General features: G+C 38.5%; 1 protein-coding gene across 1 annotated transcript; it reads left to right on the top strand.

The window, feature by feature from the left end:
• On the top strand, window positions 1–22928 carry crhr2 (corticotropin releasing hormone receptor 2). Its single transcript, XM_029524542.1, has 12 exons — window positions 1–283; window positions 391–510; window positions 14191–14276; window positions 14831–14937; window positions 15754–15871; window positions 16039–16192; window positions 18197–18257; window positions 18340–18412; window positions 18654–18739; window positions 20179–20314; window positions 20869–20910; window positions 21813–22928. Exons 1-12 carry the CDS (start codon window positions 163–165, stop codon window positions 21951–21953), a joined length of 1245 nt encoding a protein of 414 aa, XP_029380402.1. The 5' UTR covers window positions 1–162; the 3' UTR covers window positions 21954–22928.
• Window positions 22929–23818: the final 890 nt, after the last annotated feature.

Genomic DNA, 23818 nt, shown 5'->3' with positions numbered 1-23818 from the left:
CGCGGATGACGGATCGGCGGTGATTGGCCGGAGACGCGCTCCAGCACCAGGAGCGCCGGAGCTCACTCAGCCGGTCGCCGTTCACCGATCCTCCGGTCCACCAGCCCCACCGACACCCGCCGGGCTCGGCGCGTCCATCCGCTCCTGGAAATATCCCGCACCATGGACGCTACCATTTACCAGATCATCCTCGGAGAGCTCGGGGACCTAAACTGCAGTTTGATGGATGCTTTCCAGGACACTTTTTTGGAAAACGCTTCATTGTCACTGCTGAGCACTGACGGTGAGATTTCTTTCATTTCCTACTCAATATTGAGAGGAGTTTTTGGTAAGGGGAAAACTATAATTGAAGTGCCCTCATTTCTGTATCATACTTTATTTATTTCTAAGGTTTATATTGTAATGCCACCACGGATGAGATTGGAACCTGCTGGCCACGGAGCAGCACCGGGAGGATTGTAGAGAGACCCTGCCCTGAGTACATTAATGGGGTGAAGTACAACACAACCAGTAAGACATTTGGCTGTCATTGCAAAGTTCCTCAAAATGCATTTTAAAAAAGTGTCATCTGTTTATTTAAAAGGCAGATTTCTTTATTCTGAAAAGGTAGAGTGCATGATATAGACTGATGTTGTGATATTAGAGGAAAATGAGATTTTCACTTTCACTAATTCCAGATTGTTCCTTGTATAAGCACAGGAGGCAAAGAAATGCAGTAAACAGATTTATTTACTTAACCAGCTCTTGAATTTTGGCCTTTTTTAAAGGGTGTAAGCTCTGATGATAGTGAATCTCAGTCATCACCACTACACACCCAGTGTGACTGGAGCAACTGCATCAGGATGAGTCTGTGTGTTGTTCATGCCACGATACCAACAACAACAAAAAAGTCCACCTATAAGCACTGAAACATCTGCTGCTTGCGATGTGTTAGCAGTTATTGGCTCAGTCTGTTAGTTGGTCATGAATTGATATTGTTCCCACAGATAATTAAAGACAATTCACTTCAAAGACATGCTTAACAAACACATTTCTTCACTGAAAACATTCCTAAAAAATCGGAATAAAATGCAGTCATCATCTGATGCTGCAACATCCAGGCAGGCAGGTAGGAGTTATCTGTGTTGTAATCAGGTGCAGAGTTTAGCTCATGAGGTCTCCTCTTTTTGATGATGTTTTGCTGAATCAAATTTTACCTTCCCACACCTGTCATCAAAGAGCTGGGACACCCATTGATAAAAGAGCCAGGAGCCAAAAGACATTGGCACCATCTGTAATTCCGAGTGATAATAATAACACTTTTTATGTTTTAATCTGCCGTTTTGGGAGACTGAGCAAATGGAAGCCAAACTGTATTAGGCAGCAGCTTCACTAAGAGCGCAGAAAAGTACATCACACTGACACTATTGTATTATATGCTTCAGTATTAATCTGAGTGACTGATGGAGCATTATTTTCCCAACACAATACTACTAAATAATTCCTGTAATTCAGTTTTGTGAGTTTCAGGGTGAGAAAGAGCCCAATGCAGTTATCTCTTTAACAGACTCAGGTGCAGTGTCATTGCCCACTAACCCCCTACCACACACACAAACAACAGTCTGTCTAGTCACCTTTTACTGCATTGATTCACTCATTGCTCTGCTGGTTTTAGTATCAATGGTGGGACATGGCAGCTGGTTTGATCCACTTGGTGTGAAAATCAGTTATTTTCCACAACAACATGGGTCAAAACCTTCTCTTGACGCACAAAGCCATCTTCATTTGTTGACATCCTTGTGGATCAATGTAATATTTGTGACCAGCTGGAGATTGTTTTGAGATTACATTGATCAATAATTGTGTAAAACCGATCTTGTCAACTAATGTCAGATTGGGAAAGCAATTCACTGCAGCACATGCTTCAAGGTTGAAACTTTGTGATGGGCCACTGGGTCCAGGACTGCACCACTCAACCTTTGTGACAGGCTTACAAAGATGGCTGTGCAGTCATGTGAAGCCTTTTTACATTCATGAGAGTGTAATGGCATTTTGTGGGCACAGCAGGCTTTCATATAAATGTGCCATTTACTTCTGTTCTCTCAAACCTATTGAATGCATTTAACAGATGACAGTTGTGACATTGTTGTGTAATTCCTTTAATGAATGTAAATACAAGCGTCCGTCTTTCCAGCAGCACATTCGGCAGCTCTTATTCTGTTGCCATTAACAACATTATTCAAAGTGCTGATCAACAAACCGAACTGTACAGATCACTGCTTGTTTGTCACTTATTTGTGAAGTAAGCACAGCTACGTAAATGCTGATTACATCTCAGTGTAAACATCCTATATTTATTGGATCAGGAAGAGTTTTCTTTTTATAAAAAGTGAAGCAGCTTATTAAGACTTGTTACATTTTATAGTTAAGCAGCATCTACCAGTCTTGCTTGATGTTGCTGATGACATCTGTGTTTTCAGCAAAATATACAAAACATGTGCACATTCAAGTCACAAATCCCTCTAGTGCTTGCAGTAAGTAATTACGATGGCTGTTTCAACGGCTGTTTTTTTTTTTTTTTTTTTTTTTTTTTTTTACCATTGCTGAAGGATTTCTTTAGCCATCAGTGTCAGTGATTATTACACAACATGACTTTTAATATAATGAAGATATATGAATTTGCTGTATGGGCCATGCGTTGCACGTTTCATCATGAGAAGCGTTACAGTCCATGTAAGAGAAGCATATATGAGCATGGAGTCTTCACAGGAGGAGTTTAAATGTTTATGTTTGCAATGTGAAGATGCACATTTTCAACATAAAATCTTTGTCGTTGTACAAGCAGGAAGGGAATATTAATTTATTTAGGATATTAAATCGTGCTTGGCATTTTTCGAGTAATAAGCAATTATATTTGTAAACACCCCAGTTCTCTCCTGAACGCTACTGACCTTCTATAGGGTGAAAAGACAACAGTAACTATTATAGTAGTCATTCAAATGGACTCTACAATATTAAAGAACCAGTTTGACATTTTAAAAAATACGCCAATCTAGTTTGTTTTGGCAGGAATTGGATGCGAAGGTCAGTAGGCCTCCCTTGATTCTGCTCATTAAATATGACGCCACTGCCAGGAAATGTTCAGCTCCTTAATCCAAACACCACTGCAATTGTGCAGACAGGAAACAAAATTTTCCATCTAGCACCTTTAAATCTCACAGATATCCTGTTATATTATGGTTTTTATAATTATTTCAAAATGAACTTTACAGGCAGTGTTGAAAGCAGGTAAAAGGATTATTTGTTGGCAGAAAGCAGTAAATTACTCAGCTACCCTCATCCTTCATTCCACCTTAATTTTTTCTGGGTAGTTTCACTGAAAGGCAAACCTCTCTGTTACAGGAACGTCCTGATCACTTTCACAAGCTTAACCACACACATTCACACCTGCATGCTGTCTAGTACAATCACTGCATGGGCTGTTGGCCTCTGCGCAGCCCGACTGAAGCAGCCAGGGGGGTAATTATCTTACAAGGGCACCAAAGTGGTGTTGATGAAAGCTTTTCCCCTACAAAGGTCAGACGCCCATTTCTCCAACCTTTGCCCTATTCTGTCTTTCATTGTGCCAAGATTTCTGGAAATTGGTGGCTCGGTTGTTTTGGCTATTTTCCAAATGCTCTGCCAAGTTAAGAAAACTGACTCCTCTCAGTAGTCTTACAGTTGATTGACAGACAGTGAAGAGGTATTGATCTTCTCATTTAACTTCCAGCAAGAATATGAATATACTTAAGAGTTATTTTCATCTTTTCTCTAAAAGTTGCCTCATTTCTGAGCGTCTCCAGTGGTTTGGACAATTTATTTTTGTTTCCCAGCACCTGTTCCTCTGTGGTTGGTTTTCTTCCTGGCAGATGTAGTGAATTACTTAGATTGTAATGATGACTACAGATTTCCTGTTGAATGGTTTTGTCACCGTATTGCACCATGAAGTCTTGCTTACCTTTTAGTGGATATCTGTTTCCACTGGAGCTCCCCAACGACTAATTGTCCATGACAAATGTAATGAGCATCCAGTGTATTAAATGCACAGTTAAATCTATTGGTGCAAGAGTAGTTTAGGCATGCCTTTAGAAAACCCTTAATTGCCCAAATGATTTTTAAATCACGAGAACTGCATGTTTTCAAATTAAAGTGATGTGGATCCTGAGACAATAGAGGTGATTATCTTGATACTGCTGTGTCACATTAAAATCACTAAATGCATCAGACTGAGAATAGAAGCAGACCCAAACGTCACATGAACAGGTTACACAAAGAGTCTGACATAAAGTCGATTTGGAAAATTAGTTGATGTAAAGATACAAAAGACTATTTTCCAAACTAAAATCTTTCTAACATTTTAATATTTTGGCCACATGTAGAGTCTTCCACGTGGTGCTAACGATAGAGTCTCTTCTATTTAAATCCTTGGTGCATCTCAGAGATGCACACTTAATGCATAGGCTGCATATTACAAAAGACTGATCGGATTGGTCACAGTTTTATTTGCAGAACAAGTCTGTGAGCTTTTCCCTTCTAGCAGTTGGACACTGGAAGATTTAAATGCAGTATTGTGTCTAGCTGCTCAGGTGTTCTGTTTTTAAGGCAACTGAAGTTTAATGTCAGCAAAAGGTTTCATTTCTGGTGCAAAAATCAGAGGTTTCACAGACAGAGCAGCCTTGCTCAGGTAACACTCTATAAATTCCACTACATTTCTTCAAGCATATATAAATATTAATGTCTATGGAGAGTGGCTTTGGAGGTTTATGCATTTTTAAATCTTCTGGTGTCCTTTTTTTCCTGCATTTATACAGGTCTCTGGTTTACATGAATTGCACATCAACACAGTCAGGGCAAAGTTGTTAAATGCAGTTCATTGTCTCTGTTCTTCATTGTTGTTGCTTTGTCACCCTCCTCCCCCATGTGATGTGCTTTCTCTCAGCCTCAGGCAGGACAAGATGTTCACAGCAGGATAGATGAATGATATCAACACCGAAGTGTCAGTTTTTACAAATTCGAGCCATATCTTGATGACCTGCATGCTTCCCCCCTGTTTGGAGTCCCAGATTGTTGTTGTAGCTGTAATTATTCAGTGACTTATACCCCCTTCTTTTGGTGAACTCATGTCTTTCCTGTGTGAACCCTTTCCATTGACACAGGGGACATGTCTTGTTGGCACATAATGCACCTGTCTGGCCTCCGCAAACTCGAAGTCTACATTGCTGTTTTAACAATGGAACTTTATTAATCCTGATAAGAAAATCAATAAAGTCCAAAGTATATTGGCGCTGTGATGCGTATGGGGCACACAGAGGAGAGTGGAGCTGCCACACCATCACATGCTGGAGATACCGCTTAGTGCTTTATTTCAAGTCAGAGACGAGTCCGTGCATCAGCACCTCATCTTTTAGAGGCAAACAAGCGACCGAAAAATGGCAGTGAATTAACAGATACAGTTTACTGTGATGCTTTTTATGATGCTATCTGCATTTTACTGAGGGTAACATAAATGCTTGACGTCAAGGATAAATACATCTTTCTGTAAAATTGTTCAAAAACCATTCGTGACATTGAAGGACAGTTTGGTGGTGCAGATTGTTACGAAGATTTGGAGATGTTAATGACGGATTGTATAACTGATTTAAAAAAGTTAAGGAAATGTAAACGTAATCCTTCTGTATGTCAAAGGCCTTTATGGATACTCTAATGACTCACCACTTAAATTTAATGAGAGTCTAAATGAGGGTAATACTGCTTCTCGTCTTCCTGTCAGTGAGTTGTCACATCCCCACAGAGTCCCCCTGTGGGGGAGTATAGTAATATTTCTACCTTTTTAAAAGGAGGGTGTTTTCATACTTTTATGTAAACAGTGATTCCTCAGTGATAAACAGTGATAGACATTCCTCCTCAAGATTTTGACTTATGTGCAGTTTCTCCTTCCAAGAACTCCGCATTTCCTTTTGTTTACTGAATCCGGTGGTTGTCCTCTTGTAAAGCACCTCAAACCTTTGAAACCTTTGATCCAATGCCCAGTGGAGAGGCAGGCTAAAATGTTACTTTGTCATCAAATTTAGGTCAGTGTGTGTGGCAAACATTTCACACGCATTGTCCACCATGGAGGTCAAGTCAGCACCGGCCTCCCTGCTGGCTGCACTTACCTCTGGCTCAGCATCTACACATATTACAGTGCAACACACACAGTGGACACACATTCTTAACACTTAATACACACATCCAGATGGCTACGATCGTTTAAAAAAAGCTCTGAGTGCTACAGCATTTTAATTATTAATTCTGTTTTCTCGATTCTCTCATCGTATTTTGAAGACTGAATTACCAGCTCAGTCTCCTAAAAATAATCAGGTTGTAGAGGTGACTTGGTACAGGGGGTCCCCTCCATTTCTTCCATCCCCATTCCCACAAGATTTCTTACCTCAAAACACAGAAGACGAACTGGCTTGCTTGTTAAAAAAGCCATGCATGCTCAGTACATAACACTGGTTTCTACGGTTTCAATCAGCAACATTCACATTTACTTTTCTCAACGAATGCCTTTTTGTTATCAGAAATTATTCCTTTTTGATTAATTTAAAACATGGGCTTTGACACATTGTCATATTTTTTATGCAGGTAACTAATGTTTCAACCACTCTTGAGTTTTTTAATAGCCCCTCCCACTAAATTTCATATTATGTTGAAGCTTAATATATAATTGAATTGTTGCTCTGCAGAAGCACACTGTTGTATTTGCTTGGCTATTTTCTAAAGTTTCCCCAGCCCAGGGCAGCATCTTGACAAAGTGGTTAGCGCTGTTGCCCCACAATAAGAAGGTTGCAGGTTTGGTTCCCAGCCTGGGGCCTTCTGTGTGGAGTTTGCATGTTCTCCTCGTGCCGACGTGAGTTTCCTCCCACCGTCCAAAGACATCATGTTTGGGTTAACTGGTGACTCTAAATTGGCTGTAGGTCTGAGGCCATCATATACACACATCTCACTTGCATAGTCTGCTTTAATATGATTTAATTATGCATTTTCTAGTCACGTAAGAGACACGTAAGTTAAACATGCTCCATGTTTAACTTGTTGGTTTCCCTCGAGGGCCACAGGTTTGTAGTGGATGCAGCAAATGCACTGCCAAGCATCTGAATCTGTGACCTACAGTTATATATTCTATGTGAGTATATGAGTATGAGGTAAAATATCCTCAGAGTTCCAGCACAGATGATCAGTAACCTCAAGTTATCGCCTGTTGTCTCACTTGAAGGTGTTTTTGAATCTGACCTGAATGTGAACAAGCTCCCTCAACAGGTCACCCAGCCACAAAGACGGTGGTTTGTTCTATGTCTTTCAGAAACAGCCGTCTCTTCACTCTGATGTGTGAAACCACAGGGCCAACAAAGAGCTTGTTTTTCCAGTTGTTTCACTGATCTCTTGAAGGTGCGAGGAACCCCCTTTGTGGAATACATTATAAAAAATTGATAAGTAAAAATGTTAATAGCAGGTAATTACACATTCCATGTGCCTGGAGGGGGCAAAGAGCCTGAGACTCTGCACTAACTATAGCGTTAAATCAAGTGAACAATGAACTACTGACAAGACTAAGCCCACAGACATGACAGTAGCTTGGTGAGGCGAAAGCTCAGTGATGCATTTAACCAGTCCAAGTGGAAACGAGGAAATGCAAAGCGAAAGCATCGCCACCCTATGACTTAAAAGATGACTTGTTCGAAGAAGATGATGACTTTCAAGCCACTAGTATGTAGTAGAATGATGACAGCACAATAGAGAGGTTTCAACATCTTTCTTTAGTCGGCCTCTCCTTGAAGTAGCTATTATCAGCCTTTGCTTTCATGGCCAGTTTATTCACGACCCAACTTCCTGCCTATTTCAGACAGACTTTGAAACTTGATATGAAGGTTAAACATCTGCTGTAATTGAAATACAAACAAAATACCCGAACCAACAGCTTTTTCTTGTGCAGCATGAAAAAGGCATGCAAACATGGAAGTTTTTAACTCATGTTTTTGTATAGTCTGGAATTAACATCATGGGTTCTCATACCTTCACTTTGTGTTTGATGAAATCTACTTTGTGTTTTTCTCGTTCATTTTCACCGCCCCTCCCCCGGCAAACCGTAAACAGCTAAGTGGTAGAAGATGAATGAATGAGTGAGTGAGTGACTCAATGAAGTTCGACTTGAGCGCATATAATTATTTGGTCCACGACTTTGCTTCAACAGCCTGGTGCTTAGCAATATTTCTTCAAACCTGCTGCAGCATTTCTACAGCCACATCTCTGGCTGCCTCTCTTTATTACACAAAGTATCTACAGTCAAAGTCAGTGTCTAATTATGTCACCAAAAATGTGTCAGTAACATTTCTGCACAGGCTATGAATGTGCATGACACAGAAAAAGCTTGAATGTCTGTCTCTGGAGTTATTCCTGCCCTTGGGCTGTTCCCATTTTAGAAGCCGTGAGTGCATCAAGATTTTACAGAGAACAAATGAAAAAAATAAAATAAAAAATCAGCACAGTTTGTCAACTGTATACTGGATTGAAATCATATTTGTCATGTTTAGTTTATTTACCAGTTGCTTAGTATAATTGGAGACAAAAATAATTTTTTCTAACGACAGGTCGGGTTATGCATTGATGTTTTTATTTACTAATACATTAACATTACTAATTGCTAATTACTGATGTGTCATATTCCATATTCCATTTCATAACAGCACTGAGCCTCAGAACAGTATTACAGGAAAAGTAGTAGAAAGCTGTTACCTGGTGGGATGAGTTCACATTCTTTGATGTATGTAGGATGAGTGGAACCGGGTATTCTGGGGTTTCACAATAAATCTCCGGGGGAGATATTTAAGGTAATTCATCCATTTCTTTGAGTATGTGCTGATAGCACCACATAGCCAGGAATTTGTTTTACTCTGGAGAGGATCAGCACCTCTGACAAAATGTGTAACTGAGTGACTGTGACATGGTCAGGACAGATTTTTCTTTCTTTTAAAGTGGTTTAGCTGCCACGTTGTGTTTGGTCAAATCTGGATTACTCGGGTAAACACAGGGCTTGAGAAGTGTTGCATTTTAATATGGTGCTGTGTTGACAGGGTTGTGTGATGTGATTCACAGGTCGTCTGGGTCATAAATATACGATCTCGGGAAACTGGAGGCAAGTCCGATCATTTCTCACCACACAGAGAACACAGTTTTGTTATACTGCACAGAGGGAGCACCTTCTTACAATCACTTTACATTTGATGTCATATCACATAAATCTGTCACATGTGCCTTCTGGTATGCATTTTAAGCATTGTATCATTTTCCAGGTAGATAATAAAATGGGATTCATGTGAGGCAAAAAGAAAAAAACAAAACCTTTGTATTTGCCCTTTGAAAAGGACACTATTGCATTTAAGAATAAAAGGGCAGGAACAGTCACTGGCACACAGACTGAAAAAAAAATAAGACAAAACAGACTTAGGGACAAGGATGAGATACCAGTTAAAAATAATTATAGGAACAGTCATGACAGGTAACTGCTACAAAAACGCACATGATTGTGAAAGATACTTTGATGACTTACCTATACAAACCCAAGCTCACGCAATGGTCCTCCATTCAAAGCAATGAAGACTTAATAAGTCTTCTAAAAAAATTCATTATCAATAATGCTGTGAAACATTACCCAAAATAGTGAGTGAGTCTGGATGGATGCCATTACAAGCTTAGCTCTGAGATGCCATGGAAGATGCAACTTAAAGTGGAAGACAGAAGTGATCCAGTAATTTGCCGCTTTTTCAATTGTGCTGTGAACAATTGTGATTTTGCTTTATGCCGTACACGCACTGGTCTGTGAAAGAAGTTGGAGGTTTAGTCTGTCACTTTTAGCTCTTCATCTGACAGCTCACTGTGGCTGCTCTGTCTTTTTCCTTTACTCCCTGCAACATTTTCAAGCTGCACTGCTGTCAAAAAATGCTTAAAAATGCATTACTTCAAAATAAAAGCCCAATTGTATTTCTCTAGTTTCTAAATGCATTACACATTCAGATGCCCCCAAATGAAATGTTCAATTTGCCATGAGTAGCAAGTGTGTTGCCATTGTGTTACCTCATTCAGCAACATGAAGCCACTTGAGAGATTTTTCACTTGTCCTTTTAATTTCACACATTCTTCTTCCTTGTCAAAACCTGACACCCACGTTTGCCAGGATGCAAATCATACACTGACAGTCCAGTTAGACATTCTGGCATGTTATTATTGCACCAGCTGATGCCACCTTGAGCCACCAGCTTCAAGCAGTGATGAGAAACTGGCTGGCTGACATCTTTCCGCACTTCCAGATTGTTTTCGGGGAAGCCACTTGAGACAAACATGACGTGTCCCCAAAGTTAGGAAGGAGCAATAGGGAAGTAACACCCAGTTTAACAACATGGATTAATATTTTATCCATGATGTGTATATATCTCTATGATTATTACCAGATGTTAATTTCATTTTTAATCAATAATTCCTTTGTACTGTTTTGAATTTTACCTTATTTTAGCAGTAACATATTCTAAGTGTTACACAGTCTTACATCATTACTCCCTCATCTTGCTCTTGGTATTGTGATGTTTTATTTGCAATCACCTGTCTCTTGCTTTTAAATCCTCACTTTGCCCTCTCACGAATATAACACTGCAGCTTTTCTCCTGCTGTCTCAGTAAAATATCAAACTGTAACCATCTGTAAGGTCTCTGTGCTTCATGGTATGGCCTACTTTTACTCCGTCACCAGAACAAGAAATTCAATTTCATACGGCTTGAAGGTAACGCTGCCATCAGGTGCGCGCCTCACGTGACTTACCCTGACCTTCCAACACTGACATATTAGAGCTGTTCATCTTTACAGCTAAAGACTGCCATTTCATTGACTATTTCACTGAGGATCTGAAAAAAAGTTAGTCTTTTACGATAAACTGCAGCAGCCTGTATGAAAAGGCATAGCAGTCATGCCATTACTCTGTTTGCTTGAGTCCATGCATCAGAAAGACGACCTTGTAGTACAAAAGTAACACAGAACTAAAAGAGACAGATGACAAGCTCAAACACAGAGCAATCAAACACCACTGAAAGACAGAAAAGCTTACACAACCATTAAGTGAAAAATGGTGTACTGTAATATTCTAGTGGCATCGTACCAGATCCCACGGTTGGTAGCACACCAACATTCAGCTGGAAAAAAAAAAAAAAAAAAACAGGTCAACCTGAGCAGTGCACACACACTGAGAATTTATTCTCAATTAATGACTGAATTTTAATTTCCATCCCTAATTGAAGCACCACTTAAGCATAAACAACCAATCCATGCTTAGGATGAGTTATTAAAAGTTACTTTCCCTTTTTATCTTAGCAAACAAGCTTTCAGTCTTCCAATCCTTGAACAATTGTGTGGTGTTTCTGCATGTACATATTAGCGCATTCAAGGAAAGCACGACAGAAAGTTGCCGTGGGTTGCTGGTAGAGGAGGTGGGCAGAGTAAGCAGTGAGTATGCCAGCAGTCCTTTCATCTCCTCATGCGTCTTCACACCACTGAAGTGAAAGTTGCTCACAGCATTGTCAACACCTCGTCCAATTTCCCAAATCAGAAGTTACACTGAGTCACTGAGTGGTTTTGATTTTAATTGCACGACAATAACACAACCAGAAAAAAGAAATATCTTCATTGTGCATAATGGACAGATGGTTAGACAGAAATATGCTCACCGTGCACCAGTGCCTTGAATTAGTCCTGCATCACTGGAATAGCTCAGCGTTAAACCTCACAACCTCTTTCCCTTTCTCCATCTCTGCAACATTGCTCCTTCTTTCACATGTGATATTTACCTTGAGACACTGAGAACCTTATCTGGAAAGCAACTTGAGCTGCTACAGTATTATTGTATTAGCCTAGACGACAACAAGGTGCAGCTTGTTCTTAGCAGTTCTTTTGACTTCGTCTGGAGATAATAACATTTCAGGATCATGTTTTCGTCACGAGCAGAAAACAGCACATACCTTTGAGTTGCTGGGTTGTTACTTCAGCTTTCGAGGCAGACTTAAACAGAGCAGAGAATACCTAAATGTTTTTGACTTAAATTGCCAAAGATGCTGTCATTAGAGCTTTCAACTATTTATCCTTATTTTCATTTCATTTCATTTTTCTAAATCCAATAATCTAATAATCAATAGAAATATTGTGGCTCAGGTTAATTAGGCTCAGCAGACTATGATGGATGCTGGAGTTACTGCAGTGGGAGTGGCAGTGCCTGAAAGGGGATGGATTTACAACAACTAGTATAGATTGTGTGTTATTAAGTATTCCAGACATACTGTAATGAGTTTAACCACAGCCAGATTATGTGAATTTGATAATTACAAATTTATAATTAAAGATAATGTGCGTTTATATACCAAAAACCTGTAGAAGTGTTTGATTACAATAGAGCCAACAGCCTATATCGCCCTTGGAACTGCTGAATTAATAGCAAAATAAAGCAAATTAAAATCAACACATTCTGTATATCTATACAAGAATAAAGGGAATGACCTTTTGAATAATATCTTTTTTCAAGGATGCCGTCATTAAAAAGTGGAAGCCAATATGACAAACGAAAGAGCTCTGGAAATGATCAACAACACCTTCATTGCGTCATGCCCTCACTAACGGCACAAACACAATCAGCGGCCGTGCGGACAAACCATGCGCGACACATCATCTGTACTATCGTAGTTGCCTTGGCTGCACAATAACACAGCCACTGATCAATGAAAATTTTTTTTTTTTGTTGTTGTGGGGGGGGTTTGCAAGTGACACAAACAAGCACAATGTGTGTTAGGATGAACTGAGATAAACCGTTTTACTGCATCTCAGGGGACAAACATTCCCTTTATTCAAAAGCTTCAGTGGTTTGGCTGAGTCTGATTTGCCTCTTTGTTCTGTGCCACAGTGCTCAGACTCAAATGGCTCCGAATTGGGATTTTCCCTCTAAAACATTTCACAAACCATTGCCTTGTCAAAATACACCATGCATTACCATGACTGAAATGGAAAGAACAATGAGTGAGCCTTTTTTTATTTCTTTCTTGCTGCCACAAGCAGATTTCCACGATCTAAACTGTGATATTACACATAACACACAGGGCCTTATTTGGCTTCTGCCTTTGCTGTGTGGCTGCAGGGATTTCTTAGGTGGACGGCTTCTTCGCTTCTGTTTTTAAGAATCTTTGTGTCAGGATGAGCAAATATGAACATGACAGTCTAATCCCCAAGGAGATATTTGTAGAATAAAAGTTGAGTGAATATCTCAGCCAAGGCCAAACAATCCGACTACCTTTTTATAAAAAATAAATAAATGCATAAAATTACAGAAGTGAAGCAGAAATGATGAGTTGGACTGATTATACAGTGGATACAAACATCTGGATACAGTAATCTGACATTTAGTCATCTGGAGTTGATGGATACCTGAAGGAGTCTTTGACCTAGAAAAATATAATTTGGGGGGTCGGACAACAACAACAAAAACTGTAAATCCTGTGTTGACTTTGTCATTATTGAAGAGTTTTTATACACAGACAAATCCCCACACATAATTGATATCTTGAAGCAGTGAAAAAAATGCAGTCTAAGTGATTAAATAATGGATTTTAATACTTTACAGATACATTTCTGCTCCATTTCCACCCAACTCTTTATGTATTTGTTGCTGTTAAACAGATAAACAGCCCAATGAATGTGCAGTAGGAAAAATTTCACAATTTTCACAAAGTTGCTGCAAATGTGTTTCAAAAGGTATGCAAATTAACTCTCAGGAGAAGATGCTTTGTATTTACCCCTCATAAATAAAACTGTGCCACCAAATTGGTATTCCTTCAAAGACTCAGACAGATAATGGTTCTCAACTCTGAACTGTACTCTAAGGAAATCACAAGGATGTTTCAACATTACCTACTTGGAAAACATGTTTGCTGCAACACATAGCCGGCCCTGACCCAGCGTGTGCAGTGTCAGGTGCTTATTACAAATGGGAGATTTGAACTGGCAAAGACTATCTTTCAGTAAATTCCAACAGGTGTGTTGCAATGCTAACAATATGTGCAACAATCACAGTTTTCTCAGCTCTGCTCTTTATTTTTGATCTTGCAGGGAGTGCTTACAGGGAATGCATGGAGAATGGTACGTGGGCGGTGAAGAGTAATTACTCCAATTGTGAGCCCATTTTGGAGGAGAAGGTTAGTGCAGCAGCTCAGGACCAATCCTGCTATGCTCTTCATTTTGTGCACTATTTGTTAATCATCTCAGGCAAATGCTCCTGGCAACCACATCATTACTCTAATGGCACACAGGAAAAAAAGCAATCAGATATATTGGAAAGTAACAGCAGTGTTTTGATTGCTTGAAGCTCATTAGGATGTATTTTGTTTTAAAAGAGATATTTCCAGATTGCTTAGCAAATGCATAAGTGTAGATCTTCCTTTGAGCAAAGCCTGACTGCTTAGTGTCTAAGGAATAAAATGTTGCATGTGATGAGTTTTGGCCTGATTTCCTCATATTATGTCTCCTGATTATGTATATTTCTGGGTCTTGCTCTATTTTCTCAGATAATTTTGAGCCACGACATCTGTAGTTTATTAACGTTTTCTTTCTCCCAGCACACCGTAGCCTAGACAGTAACACAGATATAATCTGTTTGGGGTTGTTTTTTTTTTTGTTTCATGTATTCATCTGTTCCTAACCTTACTTATGTCCGTCCTAAAAAAAAGTAAACCACATGTTGTCATTCCAGAGAAAATATCCAATGCATTATAAAATAGCACTGATCATCAACTACCTAGGCCACTGTATCTCTGTGGGAGCGCTAGTCGTGGCCTTCATTCTCTTCTTGTGCTTAAGGCAAGTACAGAAATAGTGCTTATCTAAATGTGTCCTGCATGCCTGATACCTCATGGAAGACAATCATGGAAATTCATGTAATAGTCTTGAAGTGCTTATCATTAATTCGCTTATGTCAAATGACTACATGCCAGCTCGCTGGCTCTCAGGCTAAGAATGGCATAATGTGTACTTCATAACATATTTTCATTGAGTCAGCCTTACCTTTTCTCAAACACTCCTTTAACACACACATAACACACACACACACACACAGAAACACTCAGCCATGTCTATGATGTCAAAACACTGCAAAACACCAATCAACCTCAGCTCTGCTGTGCACTGTGGTTTGGCCACTGAATGCAAATAGTCAGTTATGTCATTTAATGACAAAATTAATAAATAATGTGTTCCAGCAATTAAATCTTTTCTTCCTTTTTTTTAATTTCATGCAACATTACTTTGTGTTTCAGCTTTGACATTTTTTTTTTGAGAGAATATAAAATTGTCTGATAAAAATATTTTGACCATCATCTGAACCCAAACTCTCTATTAAAAGCCAGACGAGTTAAATTATCTAACGTCTAAATAACTCTTTAGGTCCAAGCAATGCTCCATATCTACAATATTTAATAGTGAGGCTCCTTAAAACTTGCATTTGCAAGACATCCCTTTTTCTAAAAGTCATAGAATCAAATGTGAACACATAAACACATAGTGATCCACATTCAGCGTGAATTAGACCAAATGACTTTTATTTGAATGTTTGCATGAGGCTCTACCTGCCTGCTAAAGAATAATGATCAAACATCTCTTCCTTTTCCACTTGTTCAGAAGCATACGATGTCTTCGAAATATCATCCACTGGAACTTAATCACCACCTTCATACTGAGGAATGTCATGTGGTTTTTGCTTCAACTAATCGACCACAATATTCATGAGAGCAATGAGGTAAAAACATTGTTACATTATGGAGTTTTACTTGTTGTTACTTCAAGTCAGAGGACAGAAAGCGAGTCTTAATAAGTCAGGTAGTCTAAAATGTGAATTACTGTACTTAATACCAAGAAAAATGTGTGTAATAAGTCAGTGCCTTGTCTTTTCTTCCTCTTTTTCAGCCTTGGTGCCGATTAATCACAACAATATACAACTACTTTGTGGTGACAAACTTTTTTTGGATGTTTGTGGAAGGATGTTACCTTCACACAGCCATCGTAATGACCTATTCAACTGATAAACTCAGAAAGTGGGTCTTCCTTTTCATCGGATGGTGTGAGTATGTAAATTCTGACAGTACATTAGCCACGCTACAGTCAACAGTTCTGTACAGTATACAGAACGCTGAAAATACTACTGTATACTCCTTTTTACGGATGGAAATGTATAGTCAGTTTTCCAGCTTAAGCCTTATTTTATTTTATTTTATAGATTTTGATTCTAACTGCAAAGATTGGCATGAATGGCATGATGTTCGTTCATAAAATAAATGAATTATTCTTTATCAAGAAAAACAGGATGCTCTGAGGCTTTTGATCATTTTATCACAACCTTTATTTTGATACCATTGTTGTAAAAAACATATTTAGAATATTTTTAGCAAAATTCTGAGCTGTGCCAAATTTTGTGAGAATTTGGCACAGCTTCTTTCACTGTGAACTATGTAGAGAAATAGCAAGACAACAGTTTAATGTGACATTTTTCTGCAGTTCAGAGGGAACGTTTGCTTGAATGAAAGCAGTTAAGTGAAGGCTGGTCGGGAGATAAAGTGGGGGTAGACCCTTAAGTGCTTCAAGCTCGAGATTAAGCTCTGATTTCAGATGAGAACAGAGCAGCAGTGAAGTGTGGCGAATGGAATTTTTTGTGCTTCACTTCCAGTGATAGAAAGAGTTTTGAACATGCAGCAGATTCCCTTTCATGACCACATGAATTACTTATGCTCACCTTGACTTCAACTATTAGAGGAAGCCTACTGTAAGCTGGACAGAGACAAAACCAGTGCTGGGAAGAAAAATACACATGGACACACGTTTCATTGTTTCCCTGAGATAGTATGACATTTCAATGCTGTCTTTTTGTGGAAGAGACATTGTGTTTTCATGTAGGAATAAAACACGTGGCTGTACTGTATGTAGGCCAGGCTGCAATGACTCAGACTTTTATGAACATCAAAGACTAAAAATAAATAAGTAAGAGGTAGCAGGAATAGGAGATTGGATGTTATTGGCAATGACAATTGGAAGAAATGATTGGAAAGCTCAAATTGACCATGAAGAGAATTTACAATCTGGTGCTAAAGATGTAAAATTTAAATATTAACCCTGCAAATGTGTTACTGTTTCAGATCAACACTGACCTGTGTTTGAATTATTTATTATTTCGATTATTTCATTTTATATGTTATGATGAGCATCATAACATCTGTTAGGTTTTGGGTCCTACCTTCCTTTGCAAAAATCTGTATTTATTAACATGAATAATTCTCAAAATAGCCTCATGTGCTCTAATACACTCTCACCCAAAAAAAAACAAAAATACACTTAATCTCCCTGATGAAACCTCATAAAATTGCCCAGTGGCTGACCTACATTTGAGACAGTTGCCCCCATGGACACACTGTCTCTTTATGAGCCCTATATACTCCACTGTTTTAATCTCAGTCTATAAAGCCAATCATCCAATTATGTAAAAAGCTTTTTTTTTTTTTTTTTCATGAGAGGAGACCAGCAGTCAATCCACAGATGCATGTAGGGCCATTATGTCTCCTCTTCTCCTGTGTGATGGCAGCAGCTGTGCCTCCTCATCTGTCATATGACTGAAACCACCGTAGGGTTTAATGCTGTTAGTGTCTCTGGCTCTTTAGCCCGTTCGAAAGTGGAACGTGGAAATATCTTCCCTCTTTTTTTCTCCCGGGTGTTTACTTTGTCTCACAGTTTTGTTCTGTTTGACCAAGCAGCACTCATATACTGTGTGATTTTCATCTAGAAGTAGTTACTGTACTGTCACTAAATGTGTCTCACTGTGAGCTACCTCGTTATTTAATACAATATTACTTACCCCTTACTGTCAGAACTCAAGTTAAGAGCAAGAATGAATCCATTTAAAATCAGGTTACCTTCATTAAGACTCAGCACCTGTTTAGGGAGCTGGCAACAGGTGAAATGTTCCCAAACGTACCCAGATGAAATGTGGGGGAAAAGGGTTCAGTAGCATTGAAAAAAGCAAGCATGAAATGTTTTATTATTCTTAGTAACAGCTTATCTAATTCATATTTTACAGGTATTCCATTCCCTATAATCATAGCCTGGGCCATTGGAAAGTTGTATTATGAGAATGAACAGTAAGTACCCAGATCAATTGTCATAGTATAATATTTTCTTGAATTAAATGTTACTGATTCTCTCCCTTTCCTTTGTGAACAGATGCTGGTTTGGCAAAGAACCAGGAAAATATATGGACTACATTTACCAGGGACCAGTTATTCTCGTCCTTCTGGTAAGCAACAACACAAACAGCTAGTGCTGATTATTTTGAAATGCTTTTTTCTAAGAACCATTAATTCATATATAACAGTCTCCTAACTCAACATTCATTGCTGATGTCTGCTTGAAGATGCGTAATGATAAAAAAAAAAAAAAAATCTGCCACGGGAAGGAAATGACTTTATGTAATGAAAGATATTGTCATCTATCGACCAGCTCTAATTCAAATTTTTTGGTTTGTCTGTTTTTTGAAGATAAACTTTGTGTTCCTCTTCAATATTGTACGGATTCTTATGACCAAACTAAGAGCTTCAACCACATCTGAAACAATTCAGTACAGGTGAGCTGACGTTCTCTCTGCTTGCTTTAGAGGACAGCAGATCCTAACCACTTTATTAGATTACATCTGTTAAAGCTCTTATTCACACAAATATCTAATTAGCCAGTTGCTTGGCAGCAGCTCAGTGTATTTAGGCAGGTACACATTTCAGAAGCTGCTGAACTATTTGGATTTTCATGCACAGCCATCATAAATGATCCGATAAAAAAATAAAGGAGAAGATTGGGCACATGCGTGCAGTCGGGCATGTGCGTGATACTATCAGGTCAATATGGACCAAAGTCTCTGAAGAACGTTTTTAGCAGCTTGTTGAATCTATGGCACGATTAACCCAGCAGTTCTGAGGCAAAAGGCTTGCCCACCTTGGTACTAGCAGGGAGTACCTAATAAAGTGGCTGCTGAGTGCACAGAAAAGTAGCCAGCAGACTGATTTGAACACACATTCATTCAAATCCTTGAACCTCATCCCTGAATATTTTCTCGCTAAGAGGATATTTCATGGCTTATGTTAATGGAAATAAAACCAAATTATTTACAGGCACCGAAAAAGTGGAGATCCATTATAATTACTGTGCTTTATTCTGCGCTTTCAGTTTAAGAGTTGAAGCTAACTACAGTTACTGACAATGAATGAAAACCAATAAATCACATTGGTGCCCTAACACCAAACGCTTTGTTTTCAAACTGATACTTCAAAGAAGTAAAGTTAATGAGTACTCTCTTTAACTGGCAAAAGCAGGTCTTGACAAACAAATTGGTCTGAAAGAAGAAGAAAGTCACAGTACTTGCATGCAGTACTTCCATTTTATTTAGTCCCACAAGGCTTTGTCTTCAGATGCGTATAAAATGTATCTGACAGGGCTTGATGTGTGTTTGTTGTGCGCTGTGAATTTTTTGTTGTCACAGTCTCCATCTGACCACTGAGATTGGAAGTTTCTCTCCTTGTGTATATGTCTCCCTCAAGGATTACAGTGTTTTAGTTCAGAGAGCTTTATGTCAGGCTTTTCAGGTTCGAGCTAGGTTTATGATTGTTGCTTGACAGACATCCTGGTGTGATGTGCAGACTGGACAACAGTGTATCAGGCCGAAATTGTTGATCTCAAAGAAAGACAAAAAGATTGTTTTATTCGGTTTGTACGTTCAGAATAAACAATTGAGTGAATTTAAGCAGGAGAAATTAGATTTTCTCTCATTTTTGACAATTTAAAGTTTTCTTAATAATAGCTTACAACTGAATTGCAAAGCATTAGTAAATTAATTAACTTTTAATAAAGCCATCAGTAACTGTGCATCCTATAAACCCTTTATGTAGTGTCTCGATAGAGAGAGGAAGCCATCTTACAAAACAGACATTATAATATGCTTAAGTGTGATGAAGTATTGCACATTTTTACACATTTTCCTTCTTTTTATATAAATGGTGTCCTTTGTCTTCACAGAAAAGCTGTGAAAGCGACACTGGTCTTGCTACCTCTGCTGGGTATCACGTATATGCTCTTCTTTGTAAATCCAGGAGAGGATGACATCTCACAAATTGTGTTCATCTATTTTAACTCCTTTTTACAGTCTTTTCAGGTGAGCATAATGGCAATGATAAGCTATGGCCCACACATACTGCCTGAGAAGTAAATAATCCTGATGAATATGAAATCCTCCTGATTACATATCAATTTCGATCTATGGTTATTTTTTTATTTCTTCTTTCAGGCTGTCATTTCAGCTTATGAACCTACTTATGGGAAAATAATTAGAAGTAGCATCCTGCTTATACTTACACACAATGTGGCCCTCCAGCCTCATCTAGTGTTCTCAACTGCCAGGTTTAACAAGACCACATGGGCATGATTTCTGCTCTTCTGTCTGTCTTTATCTTATCTTTCTATCCGCTGTGTTTTCTTTTTTCTTTTTTTTTTTTTTGAGAAGGAGGACAGAGATAAAAAGGCTTTCAAGCTGTATCTTTATTTATATTTCCTTTGATGAGATTTGCTCCCTAAATTCAATGCATGATTTCGTACCCTTTTTTCATTTCATGACATGAGCATGTGAATTCTCTCATGGCTAATTCAGGTGTCATTTACAGAATATTGCTGCATTTTCTATGTCTAACTGTGATGTGTCTAATTCTGCAGGGGTTCTTTGTGTCAGTGTTTTACTGCTTTCTCAATGGAGAGGTGAGTCAATTAGTTTTGCAGAAATTATATATATTTATCTACATGTAGGAATTTTATTCATTTGTGAAATGGGTTTCTTGATCTATGCCTTCAATTAGATTCCAAACCTGATTAGTTTAGTTCTGGTTTTTTTTTCTTACTGCATTATTACTATTTTTTTAAAGTTCAAACAGGGGTAAGATAGTTTATTAGGCAGTTTTCAGAGCAGAGCTATAGAGACAGAGAAATCACCATAAAACGTTTCTGCACCATCAGTTATTTTGTTATAATTGGGTTAAAGTCCCAAAGTGTAACTGAGATCTTTTCCTAATATAATGAAACCAAAAACAAATTGCTGAATAAGTTAACATGTTGCTGAGTATCCAGCCCTTGAAAGTTGTTAATGGCCTCATAAGAAGTGCACATATGACATCAATAGTGAGAAACAAAAGACCATCTTGCAGTTTTCTCCCACCAACCGCCAATAATTGAAATCTGTGGATAGAGAGGAAGCTAACTTGAGAAATATTTGCTTTTTAATTGACTAAAATGAAAACAAAACAGAACCACAACCTGTTTGTGATAAAACCAGGTTAGCTGTGTCAGCTGGCTCTAAATTTCTTCTTAATTTGCTTTTATAACAAACACTATGGAATAGCTCACATTTATTTAAAAAAAAAAAGAAGAAGAAGAAGATCAGTACCTTTGAAGTTCACAATTTATCGTAATATATTTATAGTATGTTGGTTTCATATTCATCGGATAACCATGACAGTTGAATTAACTGTTTCCCAAAACGGAAACCTCCACCTTCGCAAAAAAAAATTCAAGAATAAAGTTGGAAGTTAGAGTATATCCTCTTCTCTGCATTGACGAAATAGTGATGATAACCCCAATTACACTTTTAATCCCAAACATTTAAGGTACGTTCTGCAGTAAGGAAGCGGTGGCATCGTTGGCAAGACAACCATGCACTCAGAGTACGAGTGGCGCGAGCCATGTCCATCCCCACATCTCCAACCAGAATCAGCTTCCACAGCATCAAACAGACCACAGCAGTGTGACCAGGGTAACACTTCCTGTGAGCTCTACCACAGCATCAGACTGAAGAGACTCGCTCTTCTTATACCAGTACAGATGATGAAGTGATTCACTGAGAGAACAGATTCCTCTGACGAGGTCACATGTCCATCATGACTGAATATCCAATCCATTTATATTTTCTGGATAGACAAATAAATAGCACCTAAAATTACATCACAACTGCACATTAGGGTTAGGGTTAGGCGTTTAGGTCAAAACCCATAGCACTGGCTTAGGGTTAGGGTTAAGGGTTTAGTTTAAAATCCGAAGCACTGTCCTTACTGTCCTGATGCAGAGGTGGAATAGTGATGATGATGATAAAACATCAAAACTGCATATTAAGGTTGGGGTTAGGAGTTTAGGTCAAAATCCATGGCGCTGTTTTAGGGTTAGGGTTAAGGGGTTCATTTAAAATCCATGGCGCTGTCTAGGGTTAGGGTTATGGGGTTAGGGTTAGGGTTAGGCATCCCTAACCCGTAAAATGGACACACATGATTATTGGATTTATGCCCCTACATGAGGTGTGACAATTTGCGGTTTCTATAGACTATTTTATTAAAAGACAAGAAAAGAAAAAAATAAAAGACATCACCACCAAACCAGTCCATCACAGCAAGTCCGAAACAATTCTCTTTGCTCAGCGTTGGTTTGTGAAAAAATCTGCAGTCTTTGAAGAATGATTTTTCATTTCCTCAAAGGCGCATGGCCCCATTATGACTTTAAAGGAATGTTTGCAGTTTAATTGACTAAACTGATGAACAATGGTGCCAAAACAGCCATTTAAATTAAGCACGATGAACTTCAAAATGCAAAAAAGCTTTTTGAGTTAATTAGTGCTTGGAATATTCACCTGAATTAAATATAAAAAGAAACTGCAACAAGCAAAAGGCATGAGAGTTTAAAACAAAGGAAAAAAAAAGAAGACTAAGTCACAGCTCTCGGTAGTGAAAAGGGATTCAGAGTAATTTATAAATTCATTCGTTTCAGAACACAGTCTGAACATATGTACATTTCTGTGCTGCGTGTTTTACTCATACAAGCCATTTTAATGAAGCCATTATAATGTCTCATTGAAGGATTCTTCTCTTTGAAGTCTGCGTTGTTTTATATCATATTGAAATTTTATTCTCGTACTGTACTATTTTAAACATTGTTGAAATACTTGTTCAGAAGCTAAACTTCCTAACTTCCTCTCTAAACGTTGTGTTCCAGCTAGCCGTTCCCACCATTGTTTATTTCCCCTTTTTATTTTTGTCTTTCTCAAAAAAGGAGGGGGTCAACATAAATCATTTTTCATGGGTTTTTTGTGCTTGAAGATCACATGAAGTTGTGAAAGCGACTTAGAGTAATTTATATAATACATATATGTGTGTTGGACTCCGTACATGGGTTGCACGCACAGTGAAATCAGATTAAATTCTTTGGGCCTGATAAAGTCCTTGGGGCTATCTTGTAATCTGTATCACATGTAAGCTGCTGGGGAAAGACGGGAGAGCCCGATTAAGTGAGGACCGATCGTATCAGTAACCACTCGGCCTGGACGGATCAGCAAACCGTCTCACTGTAAGGCCAACTCCTACATCTGTTCAAGCTGCTCGTGCAGTAACACTGAGAGCACATTCTACTTTTTGTCTGTCCGAGGGTGTCATTAAGAGTGTTCAAAGGATTTTTTTTAGACATTCTTGGAAATATTGTCCAGTTTTTGCAGTCTTCATGCTCACCTAAGCTAACTGGATGCGATGGAGAAATGATTTTCTCATGTAATGCCAGATGAAAATAAAATTTTATTCTTTTATTTAAGTTTGTATGTACTTATTATTGTTAATTTATTGTTTATCTTCATAAT

The sequence above is a fragment of the Echeneis naucrates genome, chromosome 17 (genome assembly GCF_900963305.1).
Source record: "Echeneis naucrates chromosome 17, fEcheNa1.1, whole genome shotgun sequence".
Lineage (NCBI taxonomy): Eukaryota > Metazoa > Chordata > Actinopteri > Carangiformes > Echeneidae > Echeneis > Echeneis naucrates.
The sequence above is the reverse complement of the archived record's forward strand: the minus strand, read 5'-3'. Positions and strand labels throughout refer to the sequence as shown.

Coding starts and splice junctions, on each gene's coding strand:
- crhr2 (XM_029524542.1), top strand. CDS start 163: ATGGACGCTACCATTTACCAGATCATCCTCGGAGAGCTCGGGGACCTA. Junction 14,938..15,753: donor ATTCTCTTCTTGTGCTTAAG/GCAAGTACAGAA, acceptor CCACTTGTTCAG/AAGCATACGATGTCTTCGAA. Junction 15,872..16,038: donor ATATTCATGAGAGCAATGAG/GTAAAAACATTG, acceptor CCTCTTTTTCAG/CCTTGGTGCCGATTAATCAC.